The 27,515-nt window shown below is 45.7% G+C and overlaps 2 protein-coding genes across 5 annotated transcripts in view; both read left to right on the plus strand.

The window, feature by feature from the left end:
* Nucleotides 1–10,394, plus strand: part of LOC137534581 (oocyte zinc finger protein XlCOF8.4-like) — a 28,426-nt gene extending 18,032 nt beyond the window's left edge. The window contains exon 7 of the mRNA XM_068256145.1: nt 8,958–10,394. Within this exon, the coding sequence (XP_068112246.1) occupies nt 8,958–9,598 (641 nt within the window). The 3' untranslated portion in view covers nt 9,599–10,394. The remainder of the gene's footprint in view (nt 1–8,957) is intronic.
* Nucleotides 10,395–18,525: 8,131 nt separating this feature from the next.
* Nucleotides 18,526–27,232, plus strand: LOC137534582 (oocyte zinc finger protein XlCOF8.4-like). Of its 4 annotated transcripts, none has more exons than XM_068256146.1 (7): nt 18,526–18,794; nt 21,702–21,829; nt 22,230–22,364; nt 24,630–24,708; nt 24,818–24,897; nt 25,029–25,116; nt 25,850–27,232. In XM_068256146.1, the coding sequence occupies exons 2-7, from the start codon at nt 21,749–21,751 to the stop codon at nt 26,398–26,400; spliced, it is 1,014 nt and encodes a 337-aa protein (XP_068112247.1). In that variant the 5' UTR covers nt 18,526–18,794; nt 21,702–21,748; the 3' UTR covers nt 26,401–27,232. The 4 variants fall into 4 exon arrangements, with proteins under 4 accessions (XP_068112247.1, XP_068112248.1, XP_068112250.1 ...); XM_068256147.1 differs by having other exon boundaries at nt 18,720–18,794; nt 21,699–21,829; XM_068256149.1 differs by lacking the exon at nt 18,526–18,794 and adding an exon at nt 18,819–19,750 and having other exon boundaries at nt 21,699–21,829.
* Nucleotides 27,233–27,515: the final 283 nt, after the last annotated feature.

The following is a 27,515-nucleotide window of genomic DNA, read 5'->3' on the forward strand; positions in this document are numbered from 1 at the left end:
GCTGATCGGGGGTGGGGTGGTGGCGCGTTTCCTAAAATCAACAATCATCTCGACCGTTTTTGTAGTGTTGAGGACCAGCCCGTTCTCCCTACACCAGTGGCAAATTCTGTCAATCTGCTGGCGATACTCCTGCTCATCATTACCCGAGATGAGGCCAACGATGGTGGTGTCGTCGGCGAACTTGAGGACTTTGACGGAGTCCGCAGTGGACCTGCAATTGTTAGTGTATAGGGAGAATAGGAACGGCGACAGTACGCACCCTTGGGGGGCTCCTGTATTGGTGGTCCTTGGTTGGGAGATGATAGTGTCCAGCTTGACGGCCTGGGATCTATTCCTTAGGAAGTCCGTGATCCAGAGGCGGAGGGTGGGGTGGACTCCAAGGGCAGCGAGATTTTCCTGAAGTATACGGGGGCTGATGGTATTTATCACCTCTGTTTCATCACCAGCAGTCAATTGGAATGCATTGAAACTGCTCTTGCTTAACTCTAAAATCATCAGTCACTTTAACAGCTAAACAGAATACCCAAGCAGCTCGGGGTGACCCAAAACCACTAGGAAAGTATAGGGGACTAAGAGACTGAAAAGCTCTCCTACTTAGCAGATTCTAAAAGCAATGCTCAGTGTCATTTGCCTTCTAACAACAGAAGGTGTTTGCGATAATTCAGCTTTAAGTAAGCACCTGTGGTTACCCACAATGCACTACTATGGAATATGCAAATTCTCTTTATGCCCCTGAAGCCAGGCTTACATCCAGAACTGCTGGTGTTAAAGGGAACCTAAACTGAGAAGGATATGAATTTTTCCTTTTAAAATAATACCAGTTGCCTGACTCTCCTGCTGATCCCGTGTCTCTTTTGCTTTCAGTCACAGCCCTTCAACAAGCATGCAGATCAGGTGCTCTGAGTGAAGTCACACTGGATTAGCATGTTTGTTTCAGGTCTGTGATTCAGCCACTACTACAGCCAAAGAGATCAGCAGGACAGCCAGGCAACTGGTATTGTTTAAAAGCAAACATCCATATCCCCCTCAGTTTAGGTTCCCTTTAAGCTTTCTGTACATCAGTGGTTCTGGATGTGAGCCTGGTTTCAGGGGCATAAAGGGATAATTTGCATATTCAGTAGCGGTGCATTGTGGGTAACCACAGATGTTCACTTAAAGCTGAATTATAGTAAATACCTTCTGTTTTAAGAAGACAAATTACATATTAGCAGCTAAATTGACTGATGATCTTCTTACTGCAAAAGCCAAAGGCCATCACTATTTTCTCTTTCCTTGATCTGTCCTCAACATGCAACACTGTTGATCACTCCCTACTACTTCCATTCTATCCACTTTAGGTATACAGCGTATCACATTCTCTCGACTCAGATATGACATTTAGGGTTTTCCACACCCTCTTCTCCTGCTCCCAGCTGCAGTACCTTAAAGGATACTGGAGATGGGAAGTCCGGATCTTTTCAATGATTCAGATGATTCGAATCGGATCATTGAAAAGATACGGCTCTTTGATCTGGATCTCGAATCATTTTACTAGGGAAGAATTTGGGGGTGAAATGACTAGCAGGACAGGACTTTCCCTGCAGTGGACAGAGAAGGGGAGGGGGTGGACAGACAGAGAAGGGGGGATGGTAGACAGAGAAGGGCAGGGAGTGGACATAGAAGGGAGGAGGTGGATGAAGAGGGGTGAGCAGAGAGCAGAAATGTTTTTTTGCACACATTACCCACATGTTGCAATCATATGCTTTAAAAATATTTCACCTATATGTTCATCTGTATACTTTGAATGCAAACGTCTCACAGTGAAAGAAAGCATTCCTCAATGTGTCCTTTTCTCACCTCCAACACTCATCATAAATTTAGGGAGAAGTTAAGTGCAGCTGTTTATAGCAGAGTGCAGGAGGATCATACTGCACTGCAATCACAGTGCCCACCCTGTCATTGTAGCCCAGCATGCTGTCTGCAAAGTTACTGAGCTGTGCTTCTGAGCCCAAACTTTCCCATTTGTTCACTATGCACGAACAGACAGCCTAAAATGAGCAGCACATTACAGCCAGTACGTGTGCTCTACACATATCTGGCAGTGGCACCTATGTCCCCTCTCTCTCATCTACCTGTCCTTGGATGCAAGGCTGGCTCCCCTCCAACTGAGCGATCCATCTCCGCTCTGCTTCCAGGACCCTGCTGCCCGCTGAGAGGGGGGCGTGCCGCTCCTGGCTCCACCCTCTTTGTGAACAGAATCGTTCATTTTGATGATCCGGATGATTCGACTCACAAAAGAGATTCAGATCAAAGATCCGAATCGTTCATGATCCGGACAACACTAGAGGATACCCAATGTGACATGATGAGACAGACATGTCTATGTACAGTGCCCAGCAGACAAATAACTATGTTGTGTTCCTTTTTTTCTTTCTCTGCCTGAAACATCAGGTATGTAAGTGGCAGTTCCTGTCTGAGTTAGGACTGGGTCAGACTACAGTGTGACCCTCACTGATAGGAAATTACAACTTTAAAACACTTTCCTAGCAGAAAATGGCCTCTGAGAGCAGGAAAGACATAAAAGGGTCAATTGTTCATAGATTTTAGCTCTGTAATTAATCAATGAATGTGTCATTGAGCAAAAACAATAGAACAGTAAAAACTTAAAAAGTAGATTTAAATATAAAATAAATCTATGGAATATCTTTAAAAAGTCATTTTTAGGAGAAGAAGGATAGAGACAATTGTTTATTTCATTAGTTTATTTTCACCTCAGGTGTTCTTTAACCACTTGATGACCCAGCCTTTACCCCCCCTTAAGGACCAGCGCTGATTTTGCTGATCTGTGCTGGGTGGGCTCTACAGCCCCCAGCACAGATCAAACACCAGGCAGAGCGACCAGATCGCCCCTCCTTTTTCCCCACTAGGGGGATGATGTGCTGGGGGGGTCTGATCGCTCCTGCTTGCGTGTGGCTGGCGGGGGAGGGGGGGGGCACCTCAAAGCCCCATCCACCGCAGGATTCCCCCTCTCCTCCCTCCCTTCCCCGGAGATCGGAGGCTGCACAGGAACGGATCTGTCCTGTGCAGCCTCTAACAGGCTCCTTCCTGTCATGTGACAGCGATCCCCGGCCGCTGATTGGCCGGGGATCGCTGATCTAGTACAACGCTGCTACTGTTAGCAGCGTTGTACAAATGTAAACAAAGCGGATTATTTCCGCTTGTGTTTACATTTAGCCTGCGAGCCGCGATCGGCGGCCCGCAGGCTATTCACGGAGCCCCCCGCCGTGAATTGACAGGAAGCAGCCGCTCGCGCGAGCGGCTGTTTCCTGATTAATTAGCCTGGTCCTGCAGCTGCCACTTTGCCGACGCGCGTTATGAGTGCGCGGTCGGCAAGTGGTTAAGGCTTATTTCTTGGACCACTTCTCTTCTTTAACTTTATGAACAGACTCTAGAATGACTAGAGTCATGAGAAAAGGAAAGTTCACCTTCTTTCAGTTCTAAGGTTTTACTAATAAGGACATAATAAATAAAAGTCATCTCTCTGGGCCTTAGCAGATTCTAAAATGATTTAAAACCTCTAACTCTAACTTTGAACAACATATAACAGATTCTACAGTGCTAAAAACAAAGCTAAAATGCCCTGTGGGAAAAAACAGTGATTCAGTAGCTTGTTGAAGCAAATTTATCAGCAATAAGGTTAATTGTTTTCTGTGTGGCTTTATCAGTGTCTCACATCATTGTGGAGGAGTTTTGGGTCATTCATCATTACAACTTTGCTTCAGTTTTACTGATGTCTGCCAACATTGGGCTTGATTCACTAACAATAGCGCAGCGTAACGGCACGAGTTAGCTACTGTTAAGGTAGCCATACACTGGTCGATTTGCCATTAGATCGACCAGCTGACAGATCCCTATCTGATCGAATCTGATCAGAGAGGGATCGTATGGCTACCTTTACTGCAAACAGATTGTGAATCGATTTCAGCCTGAAACCGATCACAATCTGTTGAGCTACTCCTGCCGCCTGTCCCCCCCCCCCCGTATACATTACCTGATGCTGGCTCCCGGGCATCTTCTCCGCATTGCACGGCTCTGTTCCGGCTCCATCCCGGCGCTTCCTGTGTCACTCCGTGACCAGGAAGTTCAAATAGAGCGCCCTCTATTTGAACTTCCTGGTCACGGAGTGACACAGGAAGCGCCGGGATGGAGCCGGAACAGAGCCGTGCAGCGCGGAGAAGATGCCCGGGAGCCAGCTTCAGGTAATGTATACCTGATCGGATCGGCCGCCGCTAGCGACGCACTCCCTACCCGCGGGCGATCGAGGGTAATTTCCCGCACTGCGCAATCGACGGACCGATCCGATTTCGGGAGGAAATCGGATCGGCGAGTGCGTTTACCACGAATGATTGGCAGCAGATTCGATCCCAGGATCGAATCTGCTGTCGAAACGGCCGCGAATCGGGCCAGTGTATGGCCACCTTTATTGACGGCACTGATTATTCTATATTGACGGCACTGAGGTAGCCAGAGTGCCATGCGCCCGGCTCATGGGTACTACGATCTCCAGTGATCTCAGCTGGAAGCCCAACATCACTGCCACCCAACGGAAAGCCCAGCAGAGACTTTTCTTCCTCCGCCAGCTGAGAAAGTTCGGCATGACCCAAGAAATCCTAACCAGCTTCTACTCCGCCACCATTGAGTCAATTCTCTGCTCCTCCATCTTGGTCTGGTATGCTGGGGCCACTGCCAGCGACAAGGACAAACTTCAGAGGGTCATTAGGTCAGCAGAGAGGATCGTTGGGTGCCCCCTCCCCTCACTTGCCCTGCTACACAACAATAGACTGAAATCCAGGGCTCTAAGGATTGCCAATGATCCCTCACACCCAGGCCACCGCTACTTCAGCCTGCTGCCATTGGGACGGAGGCTTCGGGCCATCACCACAAAGACCACGAGACACAGGAACTCTTTCTTCCCCTCGGCAGTCAACCTCCTAAATTCCCTCCACATACTACCAACAATGCAAGCCCCGACGAGCTGCGGGCGGTCTTTGCCATGGCGGATCAGTCAACCGCACCAACCAGCTCACTAGACTAACTGTCAGACACCTCGGTGTCACACTGGGGACTGTGATATGTGGGGATGTTTAGGGCAATGCAATATAAGGTATAGGGCAATGCAATGTATAGTGCAATGCAAGGTATAGCGGTATGTAATGTGATGTAATGTAATGCTAACTCACGCTAATTGATGCCTCTACGGCTCGTTGCTTTCTATCTATGTCTCTATCTATGTCTTCTTTTTCTGAGCTAGATGTATTGTGCCAAAAACAATTCCGGGCATGACCCAGTCATGCTTAGCGAAATAAAGATTTGTGATTCTGATTTCTGATTCTGTTACGCGCGCTAGTGAATCAGCGTGCCTTAATGAGGGCTTCCTGCACGCTACGCATGCTTGTGGCAGAGTAGCATGCGTAATCAGGATCAGTCAGGGGAGCGGGCACTCAGCACACACTATGCTGCTGTATTGCAGTGTAGCGAATGCTAGTAACTTCACGCCCGTTCCACTCCTCCTCCCCTCAGCACTTTCAGGTCTGGTCACATTAAAGGACATGATCCCCGCATTCTGATTGGCCCACTAGGCTGTCTGTCAAGTGGCATGCAGCCTATAGGGCCAAACAGAGTGCGGGGATCACGTCCGATAATGTGACTGGACCCGAAGGGGCTCAGGGCGGGAGGAGTGGAATGGGCGTGAACTTACTAGCGATCGCTTTGCTGCAATACAGCAGCATAGTGTGTGCAGAGTGCCTGCTCCCCGACTGAGCCTGATTACACACCATACGCTGCCACTAGCATGCGTAGCGTGCAGGAAACGCTCATTAAAGGATTCCCGATGTGACATGATGAGATAGACATGTGTATGTACAGTGCTTAGCACACAAATAACTATACTGTGTTCCTTTTTTTTTCCTTTCCCTGCCTGAAAGAGTTAAATATCAGGTATGTAAGTGGCTCAGACAGGAAGTGACTACGGTGTGACCCTCACTGATAAGAAATTCCCCTTTTTATCTCTTTCTTGCTCTCAGAAGCCATTTTCTGCTAGGAAAGTGTTTTATAGTTGGAATTTCTTATCAGTGAGGGTCACACTGTAGTCACTTCCTGTCAGGACTGAGTCAGCCACTTACATACCTAATATTTAACTCTTTCAGGCAGAGAAAGGAAAAAAAAGGAACACAGCATAGTTATTTGTGTGCTAGGCACTGTACATACACATGTCCACCTCATCATGTCACATGTCACTTCAGGTATCCTTTAAAGAGACCCAGAGACTAACGTATTCTAAAAATGAAAAAAAGATGTTATACACACCTGGGGCTTCCTCCAGCCCCATAAGCTTGGATCGCTCCCATGCTGCCGTCCTCCACTGCCTCTATCGCCGGTACCGGTTCCCGTCACAGTCTTCCGCATGCACAGGGGCTCCCTCTGGCTCTGTACGCATGCGCCTGCGCAGTACGGAGGGAGCGCACTGCGCTTGCGTTGACTGGCCGAAATGACGGGACCCAGTACCGGTGGACAGAGGCAGCTGAGAAAGGCGGCGTGGGAGCGATCCAGGCTGATTGGGCTGGAGGAAGCCCCAGGTATGTATAAATATGTTATTTTATTCCTCTCTGGTTCTCTTTAAGGCACACTGATTCACTAGCGCGCATAACAGTAGCTAACTCGTGCTGTTACGCTGTGCTATCATTAGTGAATCAAACCCAATGGGCCTGATTCACAAAGCGGTGCAAACACTTTGCACGCCTGTGAAAAGCCCTTTATCACGCCTAAACTTAGTTTAGGCGTGATCACAAGTAACTCGCGCGAAGCTCCAGCGCGCAAAGTTTTGCAGCGCGGTGCGCACGCAGCGCCCATTAAGCCCTGGGACTAAAACTTTGCGCGCATGAGCTTCGCGCGATCAGCAGCACAAAGCAGCGATAACTCTGCTAGTGCAAAGTTTATCACGCCTAAAGTCTTTTAGGCGTGATAACTGAGTTATCACCGCTTTGTGAATCAGGCCCAATGCATTTTGTTCTTTTTGCTGATGTATAGTGAGCCTGTAGCTTATACATATTTCAGAGCCACATCAACACAACATGCAGACAGCCATATCAGAGTTTCTGCTCTTCATCAGTGTATGGCATGAAAAATAGATATTTAGCATAGCTTTTTTTTAGGGCTTCTATGGTCTCTTTAAAGAGAACCAGAGATGAAGCAACCTCATGTATTTTACCTTATAAATCAGTGGGAACATGACAGTAAACACCTAATCTGCTCTTTGTTACATTGTTCTCTGTTTAATTTGCCTGTTATCACCTCTAAGATAAGAATCCCGACTAAGCAGTCGGTCTGGCTTTGCTACAGAATAATTATAGCTGAGACTGTGTTCTTTGCTGTCTTCAAGTCCAAGCCTGCCCCCTGCTGGCTTTGCTCAGGAATCATTATAGCTGAGTCATTATAGCAAAGCCAGACTCAATGCTCAGTCCGGGATTCTTATCTCAGCTAGATAACAGACACTTTTAGCAGTGAGGATGGAACAGAGAGCATGGTAAATGTTTTCTCTAATGTTCCCACTGATTTCTATGGTAAAATACACAAGGGTGCTTCGTCTCTGGTTCACTTTAAGCCCCTTATACTTTCCTAGTGGTTTTGGGTCACCATAAGCTGTCTTAGTATTCTTTACTATTGGTCCAAGCCCTATCCAATAGAGCCATATCAATCCATACCATGCACTGATGAGGACCAGAAAGTCCAAAACAGGCTGTGTGCATGTTGGGATGATGGGTCTTTGTAATGTCTACTAGCTATAGGTTCACTGTACAGCAGCAGTTCTGGATGCGTGCCTGGTTTTCACTGAGGTGCATGAAGAGATGATTTGCATATTCACATATTCAGGAGTGATGCATCCTGGGAAACCACACTTGCTCACTTATATCTGAGTTATCACAAATAAGTTCTTTTTTTAAAAAAAGGCAAAAATACATTTAGCATTGCTTTTTAATAGAGGGGTTTTTGGTCTCTTTTAGCTCTTTTTACTTGCCTAATGGTTCTGGGTCACCATGAGCTGTTTGGGTACTTTGTATTACTGGTCCAAGCTCTATCCAATACAGCAATGTCAATCCATGTGCTGATGAGAAGCAAAAAAACATTTGAAACAGATGTACTGTACATGCACAAGTGCGGCTTTGCCTGTACAGTAGCACAATTTGTGTAGTTGATGCAGTTGTTCCAGTGAAATTTTTTTAGGAAAAGTGAGTCACCTGACCCCGAGATCCCGCCAACATGTGTGGGGCTGGCAGCAGTGTGGATGTTCCCTAGCTAATGAACAGGGTTCATCTTCAAGCTCCTCCTTGTACAACTGAAGTAGTGAACTCTTTGTAGCCAGCACGGCAGCTTAGCCCTTATTATAGATCTCTGCTTTCTCTAGTTGCAGTGCTGGCCACAGAGAGTTAATCTTTTGCCAGCAAAGGAGTAGGGGTCCGATGGCTGAATGACTTGTGCACACAGGGAAAGGCTATCTTCTCTCCCTAGTATTGTCACACTGTCACCTCAGCAGGGAATGGGACTGTAGGAGTCAGCCTGATAACTTTAGTAATTATCTCAAAATATACAGATTTGCAATGCACAAAACAATGAGAATTGCTAAGTGATAGAAATCTGCTGTCAAACGCATTTGAAAAGTGCGAGGTTGGATTAGGACATTAACAAAGTTGTACATATTCATATTTAAATAGCTAATAGCTATTTCATGTGGCCAGGCTGAAATCCAACAGTGTACGAGTTCCTCACAGTTGGAGAATGGTGGTGCCTTTTATGTATACGTTTTTATATATGTTAAACCATATACATTGTCAGACTGTGCTTTAGAATGATGTAACATTGACTTGTGTTCACTTGAAAATGACCTCCGTTTTTTAAATATTCTCTTGCTTTATTCTTGTCAGATGGTCGGGTCAGGAAGATATCTGAAGGTCGTCTACTTTTATCTCCAGATCGACATCTGAAAGAAGATGAATTTTCTCAAGACTCTCTAGAAGAAGAGCCTGATACCCCAAATGCCTTCTCAGGTTTTCACAATGAAGATGGATCACTCGACCATTTTCACCCTGATGAATCTTCTCCTAATAATTTGGAGAACATGGATGATATGGGCCATAGAGGGAACAAAATGTTTCCCTGTACCGTGTGTGGAAAATGGTTCACCTCATATGGGGGTCTTCTCATGCATCAAAGACTTCACACCGGTGAGAAGCCATTTTCCTGTTCATATTGTGGGAAAAGCTTCACACAGAAGGGCATTCTGGTTAACCACGAGAAGATCCACCAGGGAATCAGGCCATTTCCTTGTTCAGTGTGTGGAAAATGCTTTGCCAAGAAGTCTGATGTGGTGAGACATTTGAGAGTCCACACGGGAGAGAAGCCTTTCCCTTGCGCTCGTTGCGGTAAATGTTTCTCGCAGAAATCTTCCCTTCTCAACCATCTTCGGCTGTCTATTTGTGATAAGCCATTTCCGTGCTTTATATGTGGGAAACGGTTTGCCCAGAGGTCGGACTTGGGTAGACATCAGGAAATTCACCGAAGGTAGAAGACACCTGTGTGTCATACATGAAGACTGGTGACCACCAGAACAACATTTCACTTTCAGAAATAGCCAAAATGTTTACATTTTAACAAGTTTTATTGTCCATACCGATCACAAACCCTGTTTCATGTCTGGAATGCAAGAGATGTTTTTCATAGATGGAAAGTTCTGATAAGCATTAGAGATCCCTTGGTAGAAAATTAATCATCTTTATCCCCAGGTCTTTGTAAATTGGTAAACCTCATTCAGTGGTTGCAAGTGACAATGAACTGTGCTAGGAAGAATAAATTGTTGGATGTGTCAACTCAAACCTCAGTTTTTAGCAAATGTGTGGGAACTTACACAATATACTTCCTTATACTTAGAAGGCCAACACATCTTCTCCTAAAGACCCTTCCTGTCTTTGTGCCAAGCTGTTACCTGATGAACCTTAGAAACTACTGGATACTAGGTTGGAATGTTGGAAGGTCTCTTCTGGCATGGAACAGAAGCTGCTAGTGGCTGACAAGAAGGTAAGGGTAAGTGATGGAGACACAGTGCCAGGATTTGGGAGGAGCGTGCAGGGACACAAGAGACTTTTTCCCCAACTGGCAGATGGTTTGACTTGCTTTGTCTGTCTTGAGTACTCAAAACATTTAGTTTTTTCTTGAAACTATAGAAATTAGGTAACCAACCAAGAAGCTACTTCAACAGATATGAGTTCTCACTGGATGGAGACCAGTGGCTGTAGGAGAATTACACTGGAAATGCTGTAACATGTTTAGGTGTCAATAATGGTTTTATATAACTGTCAATAAAGTGTGTGATTATTGCTGTGTTTATTGTATGGTATTGATTGAGGACCATTTCAGAACACTTTACAAATCCTGGTTGACTTAATGCAGTTAAGACTTAGTTAATGTACCACACATTTACCCAGTTAGTTCCAACCTATTTGCTGTTTTGTGGGCAATGTAATAATGGTGAATTCCATGATGAATGAGGCGCCCAGAATATTAAATACATTAAAAGATTAAAATTGAGAGTGATAGGTTGGCCTTCCTCTCTAGAAGAATGAGCCAGTCATCCAATGGCTTCTAGAAAATACATTTATAGCATAATGACTACGCATTTCACAGGCTGTCCCTGCTTCCTTGGGTCAGTAACAAGTTGTGCCGGGTGGCATAGATGAGACAGGAATGAGCACCTCTATCTTCCTTGTAGGATCTACATCTGAATCCTCAGTTCTCCACACATCCCACACCCCTTGAACTAAACTGATATACTCCAAACCCACCCCATACCTAAGGAGGTCCTCATTCTTGGTAGACATCATCCATCTCTGCATGGACTGTGCTGCTCCTACCTGCACTAGACAAGCTTCTGGCTGTCCATACAGCCCCACCCCATCTAGTGCAGGTAGGAGCAGCACAGTCCATGCAGAGATGGATGATGTCTACCAAGACTGAGGACCTCTGTAGGTATGGGGTGGGTTTGGAGTGTATCAGTTTAGTTCAAGGGGTGTGGGATGTGTGGATGCCTCAACAGTGGAGGAAGGCTTAGTGGCAGAATGGCGCCACCCCCATTACAGTTATCTACATCACACCAAACAATTCTGTGCTCCAGCCACATCCTCTCCATGACCCCTCGATTTACTAGAATTGGTGGTGAACCTTTACAGCATTCCTTCTGAACCAGAGGCACAACTATAATAGGTGTATAGCAAACGCCTGTCCACGTTTGCAACATAGAATGCCCAAAGCAATCGCTCATATCGCTTCAGGCACTTACTTCCTCATAGTGTGAATGGCTGTCTCCAGACACCCACAGTAATTGGACGTGCAGGAAAACGACCACAGTCAATTTGCTCTTCCTCTCCTCTCCACAGAACAGAAGATAATTCTCAGCTAATCGACAAGCAGTGTGTTTGTATGTGGAATGGCTGCCTGAAATGATATGAATGGGCCTTGGCACCTCCAGTAAGAGTCTCTGGTCCTCCTAATGCATCCCTCCGCAGGTCAGTAATTGTTGTTACCTTAGACATGTTCCTCTATGCCTGTCACATGACTTAGTCACATTATAAGCAGCATGATGAGGTGGATGTGTGTTAATAGAGGGCATGATCAGTGAACTGCAGCTGAAAGGGGAACAATTAGTATCCAGTTATACCTACTGATCTGCCCTGAAATGTAGGCATTACAGAGGAGACCCTCCTGGGTAAGAGATCATAAGTGAGGAGGGAGAGCAAGCAAGAGCTGCCTTCAGCAATGGTCGCCGAGGACAGCTAACAGGAGTACAAGACATTTTAGGAATTGCTACAGCTGCCATATTGGTCACTGCCCCACTGCACTGAATGCTGAGGGGTCTAGGCCAGTGTGTGACATAATTACTGGATCTACGCTAGTGATTTTATGTGTATGAAAACTTTTTTCAAAGGGGGAGAGGTCTTTATTGAATGAACAATGGTAAAAAAAATTCCTCGTCATATGACAATTTTCCTGCCCCTACGCCCCTTATCAGGCTCTGGGGCTTTGACTACTTGGCTATAGCTGTGTCTCACGTCCTGTCCAAGGTTCATACATGACAAATGAACATTCAGCTGCTCATAGGTGGAGGAAGCATAAAGGGACACCTAGGGTAAATGGGCCAGGTTTATCTGAGAATTGTACCCCAGTCCACCATTCTCTGTGTCTGCACAACATTTAACTCAACTCTACCATATGGTCTGTGTCCAAATTTTCACTCAACTGAGCTAAATGTATATGTAGGTGTAGCTATGTTAGATGGGTCCTGCTCTTGTCCAACTCCGGTGTCACCCACAACCTCCGGTGATACACATAAACCAGCAGTATAATATGCTAAGCAATTTTGAGCAAGATTGGGTCGTGTTGTGTACTGAGCCGATGTGAGCGATTATGATTGCAGGGCAGCGGAGCTCCAGAGAAAGCCATCTGCTCAGAATGCCATCTTGGCCACGCCCCTATGCTAAGCAATTTTATTGGATTCGGAGACTCAGAAATAAAGATACAATTAACAATTTACCTTCTCGCAATATAGTCTAACAGGTCATAGCATCTGAATTCACAGTTATGGCAATAATGGAATACCAACAGTTGCTTGCGAATGAATGCAATAGGGATATACACCTCCATAGTCTCCGGAAAAGGTTTGGCCCAAAAAAGCACCAGAAAATCAAGATATGTAAAATCCCCCAAAAAATCACAGTAAATCATTAAGTGCACTTTAAATGACAAATGTATAAACAGTCTGTTATAATTAAACACAGATATACATTTAGGCTAATTTCCCTAAACATTGGCCAATGTTAATCTATTGTAAGTAGTAGGCCGGCAGTCGGATCTCGTATATAAAACAGTATTTGTAATCCACAAGGAGCTTCACTCAGGAGAGAAGCTGCAGGAAGATGATCCAAGCTGGATTATTAGATATATATGAATGATACTATTCTGATAGGCCTAGACACCCCAGAGCAGATTTTTAGGCCAATACAACAGTTTTTTTGTCTCTAGTCCTAACTACAAACTGCATTGCATAAGACCCTGGGAGGCCTGAGTATGTGAAAGTTACAATCCACAGAAAATCACTCACTGAAAGCTGGCCTAGTGAATAGTTCTTTCAGATGAGGCAGGAGGAAACGGTCAGTGATCTGTACACTCCTCTTCAGAAAGGATAAAGTCACAGGAGACTATGGAGGAAGGATTTCAGCTCACAGACAGCTCAGTTCTGTGTGTGGAACACTATGTAATCCCCCAGATATCTCTCCAGACTCCTCTAGTTCCCTCTGCAACAGGATCACTGCAGTTTCTAGCACATTCCCTATTCTATGAGCTAAGGCATTCTCTCATTGGCTAAAAATCTCCACAGTGTAAAAGCTGCTCTCCTATTGGTGACAGGCATTCTCCACCTAGATGTAGGAGGGAAAATGCAAGCAGAGCAAACTATCAACTGTTTCAGAGCTGAATTTCATAGAACTACAAATCCCAGCAATCTTATTACACAGATAATATACTTTGCACAGGTACTGAATAGCCATGTTGGTAGGTCGGCTACAAATATATATGTAGGAAGCTGTGATTCTACCCAGTGGGCCCTGTGATGGCCCAGTCTTTTTTGCGAAAGTGGGGAGGACTGAGGAGCGCGCAGCAATGAAGGGGGGGGGGGGGCAAAAAATGGGCGTGGTCATGACATTGTATGGGCGGAGCTAACGTAATGATGTAACAGCGAGGCATAAGAAAGCAGTGTTTACGCCATGATGTGGTCAAACAAGACTTTGCATCATGGGTGTGCAGAAACTGTGTGATGCTAATAGTATACCGAAACCACAAAGCAGCAAACATAGCCATCTATGACCATTAAATAATAAATGCAGCAACAGTTACCCCGGACACCAGAAAATAAACGCAATGGGCAACATGTCAGCACAAAATAAACGCAATGCGGGCAACATTTCAGTATAAAATAAATGCAATGCGGGCAACATGTCAGTACAAAATAAACGCAATGCGGGCAACATGTCAGTACAAAATAAACGCAATGCGGGCAAACATGTCAGTACAAAATAAACACAATGCGGGCAACATGTCACTACAAAATAAACGCAATGCGGGCAACATGTCAGTACAAAATAAACGCAATGCGGGCAAACATGTCAGTACAAAATAAACGCAATGCGGACAAACTTATCAGTACAAAATAAACGCAATGCGGGCAACATGTCAGTACAAAATAAACGCAATGCGGGCAAACATGTCAGTACAAAATAAACGCAATGCGGGCAAACATTTCCCCAGAAAATAAACGCACTGCGGGCAAACATTTCCTCAGAAAATAAACGCAATGCGGGCAAACATTTCACCAGAAAATTAACGCACTGTGGGCAAACATTTCTCCAGAAAATAAACGCAATGCGGGCAAACATTTCACCAGAAAATTAACGCAATACGGGCAAACCTTTCCCCAGAAAAGAAACGCAATGCGGGCAAACATTTCACCTGAAAATAAACACAATGCGGGCAAACATTTCACCAGAAAAAAAACGCATTGCGGGCAAACATTTCACCAGAAAATAAACGCAATGCGGGCAAACATTTAACCAGAAAAGAAATGCAATGCGGGCAAACATTTCACCAGAAAAGAAACGTAATGGGAGCAAATTTCACCTGGAAAAGAAAGCATTTACTCACCTGGCAGAAGTCTCCGGCCTCTGGCGCGCTGCTCCTGGGACCACCTTCCTCCTGCTCGTCTCCCGCGCTGACAGGGCTACGGCAAGATGGCGCCCGAAGCCCTGTACTGGAGACACAAATAGTCTCCAGTACAGGGCTTCAGCAGCCATCTTGCCGTAGCCCTGCTCGCCTGCCGGTGTCGGAACAGACACCGGAAGACTAAGGAGGCTGGAGCGGGGCTGCGGGCAATGAACTAGCACTGCGTCTATAGACGCCGCTGCCAGTTCATGAGGATAGAGTGGCCAGAGTCCCGAGGACGGGACGTCCCGCTGCTGAAAGCGGGACGTTTCCCTGGACCTCATGCAGCCTGGGACAGCGGACCTAGAATCCGGGACGTCTGGTCACTATTTTAAACAATGCATATTGCCTGGCTGCCCTGCTGATCCTCTGCCTCTAATACTTTTAGCCATTGACCCTGAACAAGCATGCAAATTAGACGTTTGAAGTCAGCTTGAATTTGTGGCATGGTTGTTTCAATTGAACCTGAGGTGAGAGTGATATGGAGGCTGCTATATTTATTTCTTATTATACCAGTTGCCTGGCTGCCCTGCTGATCCTCTGCCTCTAATACTTTCCAGCCATAGACCCAGAACAAGTATATGCAGATCAGGTGTTTCTGACAACAGCTGCATGCTTGTTTTTGGTGCAATTCCGACACTACTAACTTATCATTAAATGAGTAATGCAACCTCTAAAAAAAAAAAAGTTAAACCGACCCCCCCCCCCCCCCCCCTCCGCAAACAAGTGCATCTGTGCAGCCCTAGCCGCCCGCGTCCTCGCTGACATCTTCGGAGCTGTGCCTGCTCAGGGAGCTCTTGGCGATGTCAGCAGGAGCGAGGACACGGCACAGTCAGGGCCGCGCAAATGCACTTATTTGTGAACTGGAGGCTGCAAAAAAATGGAAGCAAGCTGCGGCGGGGACCAGAGGATCGTTTTGTTCTGCTGGGGGGGGGGGGGGGGGGGCAGTAGAAACCCCAGGTAAGGTTACAGTACTCATTAAGGGCTGGTGCACACCGAGCGGGTCTTCTCGCGTTTTTACAGCCGCTTGCGGCTGTGGAAACGCGTGGCTAATGTATTTCAATTGGGTGGTTCACACCAGAGCAGGAGGCGTTTTGCTGAAACGCATACTCCTGGGCTGAGGCATTTTTTGGATTGCGGAGGCGTTTCTGCCTCCAATGTAAAGTATAGGTAAAACGCAAACCGCTCTGAAAAACGCCAGTTTTGTTACAGAAGCTGTTCAGTAACAGATTTACTGTAACAATATATAAAATGTACTACACCAAAAACGCTACCCAAAACGCTAGCTGAAACGCTTCATAAAAATGAGAAAAAGCGTTTCAATAACCGCTAGCGCTTTGCGGATCTGCTAGCGGTTTTTGGTGTGCCCCAGGCCTTAAAGAGGCAATGTAGTGACATATAGTAGAAGGTAGTAAATTATTTAGGATACCTAGGGTTGCCAGGTGTCCGGTTTTACACCGGACAGTCCGGTTTTTGTGCGCTGTGTCCGGTGTAAAAAAACATGCTAAACCGGACAATTAAGTTGTCCGGTTTAGAGCCCCCCCGCAGGCCGCAGCGCAGGAGGAGAACAGCGCAGCAGAGAGAGAGCTGGGAGCAGCGGTGGAGAAGGGGGGCAATCTCCCCCCCCTTCCCTCACCTTAGGGTGCTCTCTCTCCCCCGCTGTCTCCTCCAATATGATGTGCAGGCTGGCGAGTGGCTGCAGGCGGAACTTACCTCTGTGTCACTCCAGCGCCGGAAGTTCGGGTCCCGCAGCCGCTGAGAATCTCATTCATGAGCCGGCTCATGAATGATTCGGATCTTTGATCCGGATGTTTTTTGAGTCGGACTCGAATCTCAGCGGCTGCGGGACCCGAACTTCCGGCGCCTGCGACACAGAGGTAAGTTCCGCCCGCAGCCACCCGCCAGCCTGCACATCATATTGGAGGACGAGACAGCGAGGGAGAGAGACAGCACCCTAAGGTGAGGGAAGGCAAGGGGGGGGGGGGGGGAGATTGCCCCCCTTCTCCACCGCTGCTCCCAGCTCTCTCTCTGCTGCACTGTTCTCCTCCTGCGGGGGGGGGGGGGGGACACCTGGCTACCTATTCTGGGCACATATAGCCCCTGGCTACCTATTCCGGGCACATATAGCCCCTGGCTACCTATTCCGGGCACATATAGCCCCTGGCTACCTATTCCGGGCACATATAGCCCCTGGCTACCTATTCTGGGCACATACAGCCCCTGGCTACCTATTCTGGGCACATATAGCCCCTGGCTACCTATTCTGGGCACATATAGCCCCTGGCTACCTATTCTGGGCACATATAGCTCCTGGCTACCTATTCTGGGCACATATACCCCCTGGCTACCTATTCTGGGCACATATACCCCCTGGCTACCTATACTGGGACATATATACCCCTGCCTACGTATACTGGGACATTTACACCCCTGCCTACATATACTGGGACATATATACCCCCTGGCTACATATACTGGGCACATATATCCCTGGCTACATATACTGGGAACACTGGCTGTTTGTCATTATGTGCATTTAGTGGTGAAAAGCTGTCTCTTTTGTGCATTTACTGGTGAAAAGCTGTCTCTTATTATGTGCATTTACTGGTGAAAAGATGTGTCTTATTATGTGCATTTACTGGAGAAAAGCTGTCTCTTATTATGTGCATTTACTGGCGAAAAGGTGTCTCTTATAATGTGCATTTACTGGTGAAAAGCTGTCTCTTATGTGCATTTACTGGTGAAAAGCTGTCTCTTATGTGCAGTTACTGGTGAAAAACTGTCTCTTATGTGCACTGGACCAGTACTACTGGTGAGGACAGTTAGTGACATGGCTATGTACTCTGTAATGTGCTGCAGAAGATGTCAGTGCGATATAAATACTATACTTTTTAAAAAAAAAAAGCCCATTGCTTAGCCCCACTCTACATAAAAGTGCGCTTCTGACTCCGCCCCTGACTCCACCCCTAACTCCACCCCCTGTCCGGTTTTCTCCATCAGCCGACCTGGCAACCCTAAGGATACCCACTTTCAAGGTCATGTTCCTGGTTTCAGCATCATAAATACTTCCTATAGCTACATACGACTGCATATTGAATGTAGTCCTGCCCTTCCAGTAATGTTTAGCCTAGGCTGAGTGATTAGCTATATGCGGAATAATCCGCACACCCCTGAGCTATCCGGGAAACCAGGTATATTGTATACTGGCTTTGGAACACTCGTTAACCAAATATTCTGAAACATCAGGGACTTAACCGCATCCAGTTTTATCAGGGATTATTATTTTTTGAACATGCATTTTCAATGAGGGAATCTTTTGAATTATCCTGAAATCCTGTTCAGCCTAATAAAAAAAGATAGTATACTTTAATTTAATAAGAACAGTATTGCCCTGAAAAAAAATGAAATTGTAATAAATACAAATAGTACTACTACTAGTACTAACTAATAATAATAATAATTATAATTTGGATACCCCATATTATTTTATATTTATTCATATCATTCAATTTCTAACTGCCAGTCCCACTAATGGCTGCTATCTACTTCCTCCCTGTTCACTTCTCACCTGGAACTTCCTGTGTCTGCTTTGCCTGAGATCTGTATTCTGGCTAACTTCCTGTAATGATAAACTATGTCGGCCATTTTACTGTAGTCCACAGAGACCTTAAGAAGAAAGCAGAAAATTTGAGTTTAGTCACCTGTAAATTTCAAGATCAGTAAACCGGATAGATTTTGCCTGGGACTTTACATTCACACTAGCAACTTCTCTCTCCTTGACCCCTAAACTAGGTGGACATTTCTAGGCTAACACGGGGAGCCATTTTGTTGTGGCCTAATGCAATAAGAAAAGTTTACTGGACTACAATTCCCAGAATCCTCACTTACTGTAGTTCTTCTGCTTCCTGTTTGATGGCAAACGTGAAGGATCTGAGTTTATGGTATAACTCCTGATCGAGGTAATATTAATCGTTGTAATACATTATCATTACTATATTATCACATAAATATGGCTTCTTTCCCCCCAGAAATAGAGTGTCTGTTCTGTGAAGGTATTTGTAATAAGTAAATCTAGTAATCTCCAACACTGTATGCAGTAGGGTGTGATTGCATTGCATGCTTAGCTGACAAATGTGGCTGTCATTATAATACAAAACTATATGTAAATCTTTAACTTGGTGTATTTACATGGAAATCCTGGTCCTCCAATGTATAGTCTTAGTTTAGGCACTGCTTTTAATATATTCCACAAAACATTATTTTAAATGACTGTAACTATGCATAAATGATTATGCATAGTTCCCAACTGTCCCTCTTTGGGAGCCCTGTCCCTCTTTCCTCCTCATTTGTCCCTCTTTCTATGTAAATATATATAGTTCTCTACTGAAAAATGTGTTTGACTCTAAACTCTATTCCCATTCTTTAAACTGATATATTACTAACTTTAAAATGTTAATATGAAGGAAAATTAACCAGGATAGAAAAGACCAGTGTGGTTTGAATGATAAAACAACTTATTTTTCTTATGAAATCATTATGGTATGTGTGACTAGGTGTATGACAGGGGCGTGACTAGGGGTGTGGCAGAGGCATGGCTTATGTGTCCCTCTTTCTCTTCTCAAAAAGTTGAGAGGTATGTGTTTATGTAGTTTTTGCAAAAAGAAAAGTACTTACCAAACCAATTCATAGATCCCAGTCTGCTCCTCGGAGATGTACAGCTACCCACTAATGAACAATTCCTGCTTTAGCCTAGTGGGAAAGTAGTGTGAGAGTGATTGCTGTCAACTGAAGACATGGATCCCAAGTTGAAAGACGTATGAAGGCTGACATATTTCTTTCCTTTTAACTAATGCACATTACCTGGCTGTCCTGTTGATCCACTGCCGCCAATACTTTTGGCACAAGTATGATTGAGGTGAGTCAGCGTGAAAGTTTGTAGAGAAATGCAGCTAACGTGATTGGGTGAACTGCTAGGGATTAGATAGGTTGTAGCAATATTACACCCACACTATTCATCCAATTATAAGCAAAGTCTATCCTTGCTGTCTGTAGCTCTTGCATGTTAATTCTTCAGGTCCTAGCATTTTTATTATTATTGATTGGATTGATATAGTGATAACATATTACGCAGCGCTGTACAATACATAAGGTTACAGGCAATGATAACAGGGATGACAGACAACACAATACAGACAGTAAGCTATAAGGTACACAATGCCAGATCATACACTGGAGAAGTAGTCCCAGTAATTCATCACATTATTCTGTGGGCAGGATGCAAGATCAGGTAGGACACACAAGGTGGGAGGGCCCTGCCAAAGTCTTAAAATCTAAAGAAGGGGTGTCAAACTCAAGTATAAAGAGGGCCGATATTGAACACTGAGACCAAGTTGCTGACCAATCTCAATGTCTAGTGGCCCCCTTAAAAAGATCCCTGATGTCTGTCTCCCCTCCCTCCCCTATACAGTTCCCTGGTGTCTAGTGGCCCTCCTCCCTCCCCTATACAATTCCCTGGTGTCTAGTGTCCCTCCTCCCTCCCCTATACAATTCCCTGGTGTCTAGTGGCCCTCCTCCCTCCCCTATACAGTTCCCTGGTGTCTAGTGACCCTCCTCCCTCCCCTATACAGTTCCCTGGTGTCTAGTGTCCCTCCTCCCTCCCCTATACAGTTCCCTGGTGTCTAGTGGCCCCTTCCCTCCCCAATACAGTTCCCTGGTTTCTAGTGTCCCCCCTCCTCCCTCCCCTATACAATTCCCTGGTGTCCAGTGTCTCCTTCCTTCCCCTTTACAGGGCCCTGGTGTCTAGTGCTTTCCCACTCCCTCCCCATATGGTCTCCCTGGTGATCTAGGGCTTTATCTCCAATATAGCTTCCCTGGTGGTCTATTGTGGGCCAAACATGATGCAAAGTGGGGAAACCACTTGGGGACCAAATTTCATAGCTCTGCGGGCCAGATTTTGACATGTATGATCTAAAGGGAGGGGGTACTGACATGATAGGAGGGGGGGTGCATAGAGAGGTTCTCGGCTGAATCAAGTGGCATAACCAGGCTTGTGAGAAGAACAACAAAAACAAGACTATTAGTATTAGCAGGGGAGTAACTAGATAAGAATAGCCCCTGCATGGGGGGATTGCAGGGAAGCCCAGAACTGTGGGGGACCCCAACTACTAACCTTCCCTTCCTCTGATACAGGGGACTTGTTACGGGTGGGAAGATCATGGTGGCCACACTTGTCTTATGACCCTTGTGAGATGGGCCCTAAGGCCGTGAAGGGCACCCAGGGGAGGCAAGGGAAGGGGTGTGACCATTGAAGGGGAGTATAAGTATAGTATTAGCTCCAGGACATTGGAAGCAAACGTTTCTTGCCTTCATTACCATTGTTAACAAGTCTTGGTTGTTGTGAGTTCGCCACATGTTTATGACTGTTATGGTGGGAATAGACGGGTCGACCGGCGGCTTGATTAGCTGCCGGATCAACCCCAGCTGCGTCCCCGCTCGTCCGCGTGGATCGATTACCGCTCGACCCCGCCGGCGCTTCCTAATCTGCGGGAATCGAGCGGGTACGGGTCGAGCGGCTGGATCGGGCCAGCTGAATATTCTCAGCTGGCCGGATCAGCTGGTCGATACACGGTACACAAACGTACCGTGTATCCTCAGCATTAGAGCCATGGCAGCAAAGTATTTTTGGGTTTATGTTACAGAGCCAGGTAATATGACTTTGCAGCAGATCAGATCTAATCACTGGAGTCACAGAAGAGAGATGAAATTAGGAGATTATTTTTCCCAGCACCATTGAAATGTCAGTTTTGTTATGGAGCTAGTCTTCAATTTTTTTTCCACATTACTAATATGTAGTATTATACCAGCAGCAATTATCTTGCTACGACCAAGACCCGACACTACCCTTGAGGACTCCATGATGGAGAAGGAGCTGGGTCACATGACTGAGAGGATATTAAACCTCACCCTGGAGATCATCTACCTGCTGACTGGAGAGGTGAGGAGAATTCTGGGAGTGTCACTACATTACATGATGCATCACTAATAGTATACTAATACAGGGCCTCTGTTCTATGACACAGTGGCATATACTTACTTACATAACGTGACACCATTTCACAGAGAACAGGAATCCGTGTTTGTGGCTGAAGGCAGAAGGTCATAGTTTTGAGTAGAAAGCCAGTTAACCCATTGTATGTTTTTAAAGTGTGGGGAAACACATTCAAACGTGTGGAAAACTTACAAACTATAAATTGAAAGTGTCTTTTCTGGTGTGGGAACCTGGGGTTTAGTAATGCAGGGAGAGAGTAGTTACCACTTAGCCGCCATGCTGCCCACTAAGGGATTCAGGGAACATCTCAGTTTATAAGTATTACTATTTCTGCTTCTTTCCGTAGGATTACACTGTAGTGAAGAAAACCTCTGGAGAACATTTGAGTCCAAAGAGTCATCCAGGAGGCAAGAAGAAGAAAATTAATGACAAGAAAATTCTAGAAGTCACCACCAAGATCATAGACCTGCTGTCGGGAGAGGTAAGCCATGCTGGAAATTATAAAACAAAATGCAGCAATAACACAGCAGGAGGGATAACTGCTGGGTCAATAACTGCTGGGTGATCATGATGGCAGTCAGTGTATATTTTGTGAATGTCTGGGTGATAGCTGAAGACGCAACAGTCTGGTGCCTACAAAAATATGATTGGTAAAGTAGTTGACTTCTTCCATTACCACCAAGGCAACCACTGTGAAGGCAGGTGGGGAGATTAGACCTGACTCCACTCAGGTTAAAAAGTCACTCTCTGTACATAAGAAGAATGGGTTAACACCCCTCCACCAAGGGTGGCCTAGACAAAATACTGAAGTTTGTAACAGAGGCACCAAAAAGGTTAAAATTTGTTAAAGATTTAAAAAGAGCAGGTAATGGTTGTGGTGGACTTACCTCCTCCAGGAATACGCAAGACTCTTGGTTAATGGTCAGCAATAAATGTAATAAATCACTCCACAAAAGAAAGGCGCTTGGCTTTCTACACACTTGTACAAGTTTAATGCTCCTTTATTGCCTGATGAAGCGGGATCAAACCTGCAAAACGCGTTGCATTGTGGAGGGATTTATATAATTTATTGTTGACCCTTAAAGTGAACCAGAGACGAAGCACCCTCATGTATATCACCATATATATCAGTGGAAACATTAGAGAAACACCTACCCTGCTCTCTGTTTCATCCTTCACTGTTCAGCCTGCTTGTTATCAGCCCTGATTAAATCCGGCAGCATGTCAGATCGATACACGACCAATTTCGGTCCAGTTGCATCATTGTACTCTTGGTGGCTTAAATTTTCATCTGATCATAATAATCGAATCGGATGGTCGATCGGCCGCCAAGGCACCTGATGTATGGCCACCTTTAGGTTGCACATAGTCTGTATTTGGATGTCTGTAGTAACGGCATACAGCAGACTTTGCACTAAATTAACAAGCTTGTATTTATATTTCCGAGTGATGAAATGGGGGTGGGGGGGGGGAGAGGCGTGCATTCTACAAGATAGAGGCTAGACACTCCCTCTGGCTTGCTGTGGCCCTGCCCCTCCTCATATACAGTCTTTTACAGGTTTTTGGTTTTATGGTTGTCAACTACATTGATTTATGGTTTAATTTGCGGCAAGCGCTATTACGTAAGGTTCACAGCAGCTGGCGATGTCAACAAACTTGAGTCTTCCGAAATACAAATGTCATCGAGGAGTCCTTCACTGCCATGGTAACAGGCCGCTCCTCCAATCAGTCATAAGTGCCAGTGATGCACCCGGTGAAGGCCTGGCTATGCCGTAGCTCGGGTGCTGAAGTGCAAAGTTCGGCTTAACCACTTGCCGACCGCACGCTTATACCGTGCGTCGGCAAAGTGGCAGCTGCAGGACCAGCGACGCAGTACTGCCCGCCAGCTGCAGGCTGATTAATCAGGAAGCAGCCGCTCGCGCGAGCGGCTGCTTCCTGTCAAATCACGGCGGGGGGCTCCGTGAATAGCCTGCGGGCTGCCGATGGCGGCTCGCAGGCTAAATGTAAACACAAGTGGAAATAATCCGCTTTGTTTACATTGTACGGCGCTGCTGCGCAGCAGCGCCGTAAGGCAGATCGGCGATCCCCGGCCAATCAGCAGCCGGGGATCGCCGCCATGTGACAGGGGACGTCCTGTCACAGGCTGCACAGGACGGATAGCGTCCTGTGCAGCCCGGATCTCCGGGGAAGGGAGGTAGGAGAGGGAGGGGGAGAATGTCGCCGCGGAGGGGGGCTTTGAGGTGCCCCCCCCGCAACATGCCTGCACGCAGACGCGATCAGACCCCCCCTGCACATCATCCCCATAGGGGGGAAAAAAGGGGGGCGATCTGATCGCTCTGCGTGCTACCTGATATGTGCTGGGGGCTGTAGAGCCCACCCAGCACAGATCACATAATACAGCGCTGGTCCTTAAGGGGGGGTAAAGGGTGGGTCCTCAAGTGGTTAAATCAGGTTTCTGAATACAGAATTCGAACACTAACACGACTTTCTTATTGATGGCCTAAGAGTTGATGCCAAATAATTCATTTTAGGCTTATTTATCCCCAAATAAGAGTTGATGCCAAATAATTCATTTCATAATTCAATTTTAGGCTTATTTATCCCCAAAAGTCCAAGAAGGAAGAATTGTATTACTTTGCATGTTCTATCTCTTTGTTGTGCCCAGTTCACCTCATGGTGTTATAACTAAGCCCAATGTTATAAAGCTGAATTTTTGGAAGTACAAAAATAATTTTCTTTGTGTTAGGAGTGGAAGCATGAAGAGGACGGCAGTGATTTGGACAAGAACATCGAGATAGAGAATAAGTCAGTGCCTAAATCAACAGGTAAATAGCCCTCCATTTAATGATGAGCGACTTGGAGGGGTCCAGTGAGTTCCCTGTGCCATCTGACTGACAGATAAAAACAATTATTCGGTGTGTGTGTTTCCTACAGATGAATTCAGTGACAAAAAACCATCGGAGAGACGTACAGGATCTCTTCATTCCCGGGAAAGTAACCCTCACCAATTTCCGGTAGGTAGATCTGAGGGTTTCACCATAGTGACTAGATGAAATGTGATCAATACAGAGTTTATGTGGTACTCGCAAACTCATTTTGGTTGTTGTGGAAATTGTTTCATATTAGTTTTTTTTTCTATCTATAGGTTAAAGACTTAATTGGTATCAAAGTAGAAGTTGTAGAGGGTGAAGATGTGTATTTAGAAGAGCAATGCCCTGCATTTATCACATCAGGTGAGCGGCGTGGACTAAACAAAAGCACCTTCTTAGCCATTTATTTGTTGGTTGGGGTGAGGGACACTATCAATAAGATTCACTCTTCAGAGGAAAGGCAAGGAGGATCCTTTTTTCATATAATAATTTTTATTGAAGAAAAGAGAATGCCTCCATATACACAAAAAAATCTACAATTTTCACCATAGGACACATTACTCTCCACCCCCCCCCCCCCCCCCTCCATATTTTAGCATACAAATGAAAAACACAAGAACAAACACAAAAACATTCCCCTCCCTCCTCCCCTTCCAGACCCATACATCCAGATCCTCATCAGACAAAAAGAAAAACAAAACAAACCACAAAAGAACTACCTGTCCTACAAATTACAGTATATTCCCTCATCCTAATATCACATCACAATATTCTGCTGACTCATAAAACTCCGACCATTTCTACCACTTCTCATTAAAGGCCTCCAACTTATCATGCTGAAGAGCAATCTGATTCGCAACATCCTTCAACACGTTAACTCTACCAATCCACTCTCTAATGCTGGGAATACACAGGTCGATTCTGGCGATCGTTTTTGCCGCTCGATTCCCACTCTATTCTCTTATCTACCGCTCGTTTTTCTTACCTTTTTTCAATTCTCTTCAATGACAAATCGAGCTGCAAAACGATCGAACAGTGATCGGACCTTATAATATAGTTCTTCTTGCAGCTTTTAATTATGTTGTATCCATTACAGATGGAAACTATAGCCAATCGATCACAGGAGATTCACCAAGTTTGTTGTCCCATTTGAAGACAGAAGACGTGGACGGCATGCAAGCTTCCTCAGTGGACCACTCTGTAGTAGCCGGCCTGCAGTCAGCAGCTCTCTCCTCCTACCCTTCAGACTCAGACTGGCTACCAGACCACATTAGCACACGGACACGGAAGCGGCCTAATGAACAGCTCTACCCGTGCTCGGAGTGCGGGAAGAGTTTCACGCATATCTCCAACCGGATCCGCCACATGAAGATCCACAAGGGGCTGAAGCCCTTCGCTTGTGCTGTGTGCGGGAAATTTTTTGCCCGCAAGTCTCACGTCTCTGAGCACCAGCGCATTCACACTGGAGAAAAGCCCTTTTCTTGCGCGCTCTGCGGGAAGTTATTCAAGCACAAGTCGCACCTGGTGATCCACAATCGGACACACACAGGTGAAAGACCCTTTATTTGTACAGACTGTGGTAAAAGTTTTGCACAGAAGGCCAATCTTCTCTATCACCAGAGAGTTCATACCGGCAGCAAGACGTGACCTTTGCCAAAGCCTGCCGAAGGGTCAACCCACTCCCTCTAGAGTTACCCCAATATCCATATGATAACTAAAAGGCAATGCTGCCAACTGCTGGAGATTCAGCAGAAACACTTACCTGATCATGATGTTACTGCTCACGTACCAGCAGCCAGTCAGTAGGGCTGTTGTAATTCCTGTGGGTTTGTAAGTTTTGGAGGCGGACAGGTAACGGTAACAAACAGAATCCCTTGTATGTGATTCATGCAGTAAATGGGCCATACCATCCTGACATCCGCCACAGGCTTCTTATATGAGTGAAAGACTGCAGAAGGGAGATTGGTACGGCCCCATCTCCACCCACCCAGCTTACACATTATGGTGGGCAGGGGGTTAACCCTTATGAATGGATTCTCATTATGGTAAATGCAGTTAAAATCTCAAAACAGTGAACTGCAATAAATATGTTTGATTTATCAACTTTGTTCAGGTTGTTATTGTGTACCTGAGATGTTGCAATCCAAGGGATAGATCCTACAATTGCAATGTCACAGGCTCAGAAGAGCTCATGCAGAGTAACAGCAGGCACAGTTTCCACTAGAAAAACTATGTCCTTTTCATGGTTATGATGTCTAAGTTATTACTGGAAAAACAAGTATACAGATTAGGTGTCTTGAAACCCCTGTGAGACCCTTCTTACCTACACACCTACTTCAGGAAGACGAACTGTAACCAAGGATTGAACTTCATCCCAATCAGTAGCTGATACCCAGTTTCCCATGAGAAATCTTTTCTCAAATAGATCATCAGGGACGTCTATCACAAAAAAATTAGCATATTTCATCCGACCAATAAAAGAAAAGTGCTTTTAAAACAAAAAAAGTCAACCTTCAAATAATTATGTTCAGTTATGCACTCAATAATTGGTCGGGAATCCTTTTGCAGAAATGACTGCGTCAATGTGGCGTGGCATGGAGGCAATCAGCCTGTGGCACTGATCAGGTGTTATGGAGGCCCAGGATGGTTCGATAGCGGCCTTAAAGAGACTCTGTACTCTAAAAATTTTACAGCAAAAAGCATACCATTCTATTCCTTATGTTCTCCTGGGCCCCTCTGTGCTGTTTCTGCCACTCCCTGCT

This window comes from Hyperolius riggenbachi, chromosome 10 (assembly GCF_040937935.1).
Source record: "Hyperolius riggenbachi isolate aHypRig1 chromosome 10, aHypRig1.pri, whole genome shotgun sequence".
NCBI classification, from domain to species: Eukaryota; Metazoa; Chordata; class Amphibia; order Anura; family Hyperoliidae; genus Hyperolius; species Hyperolius riggenbachi.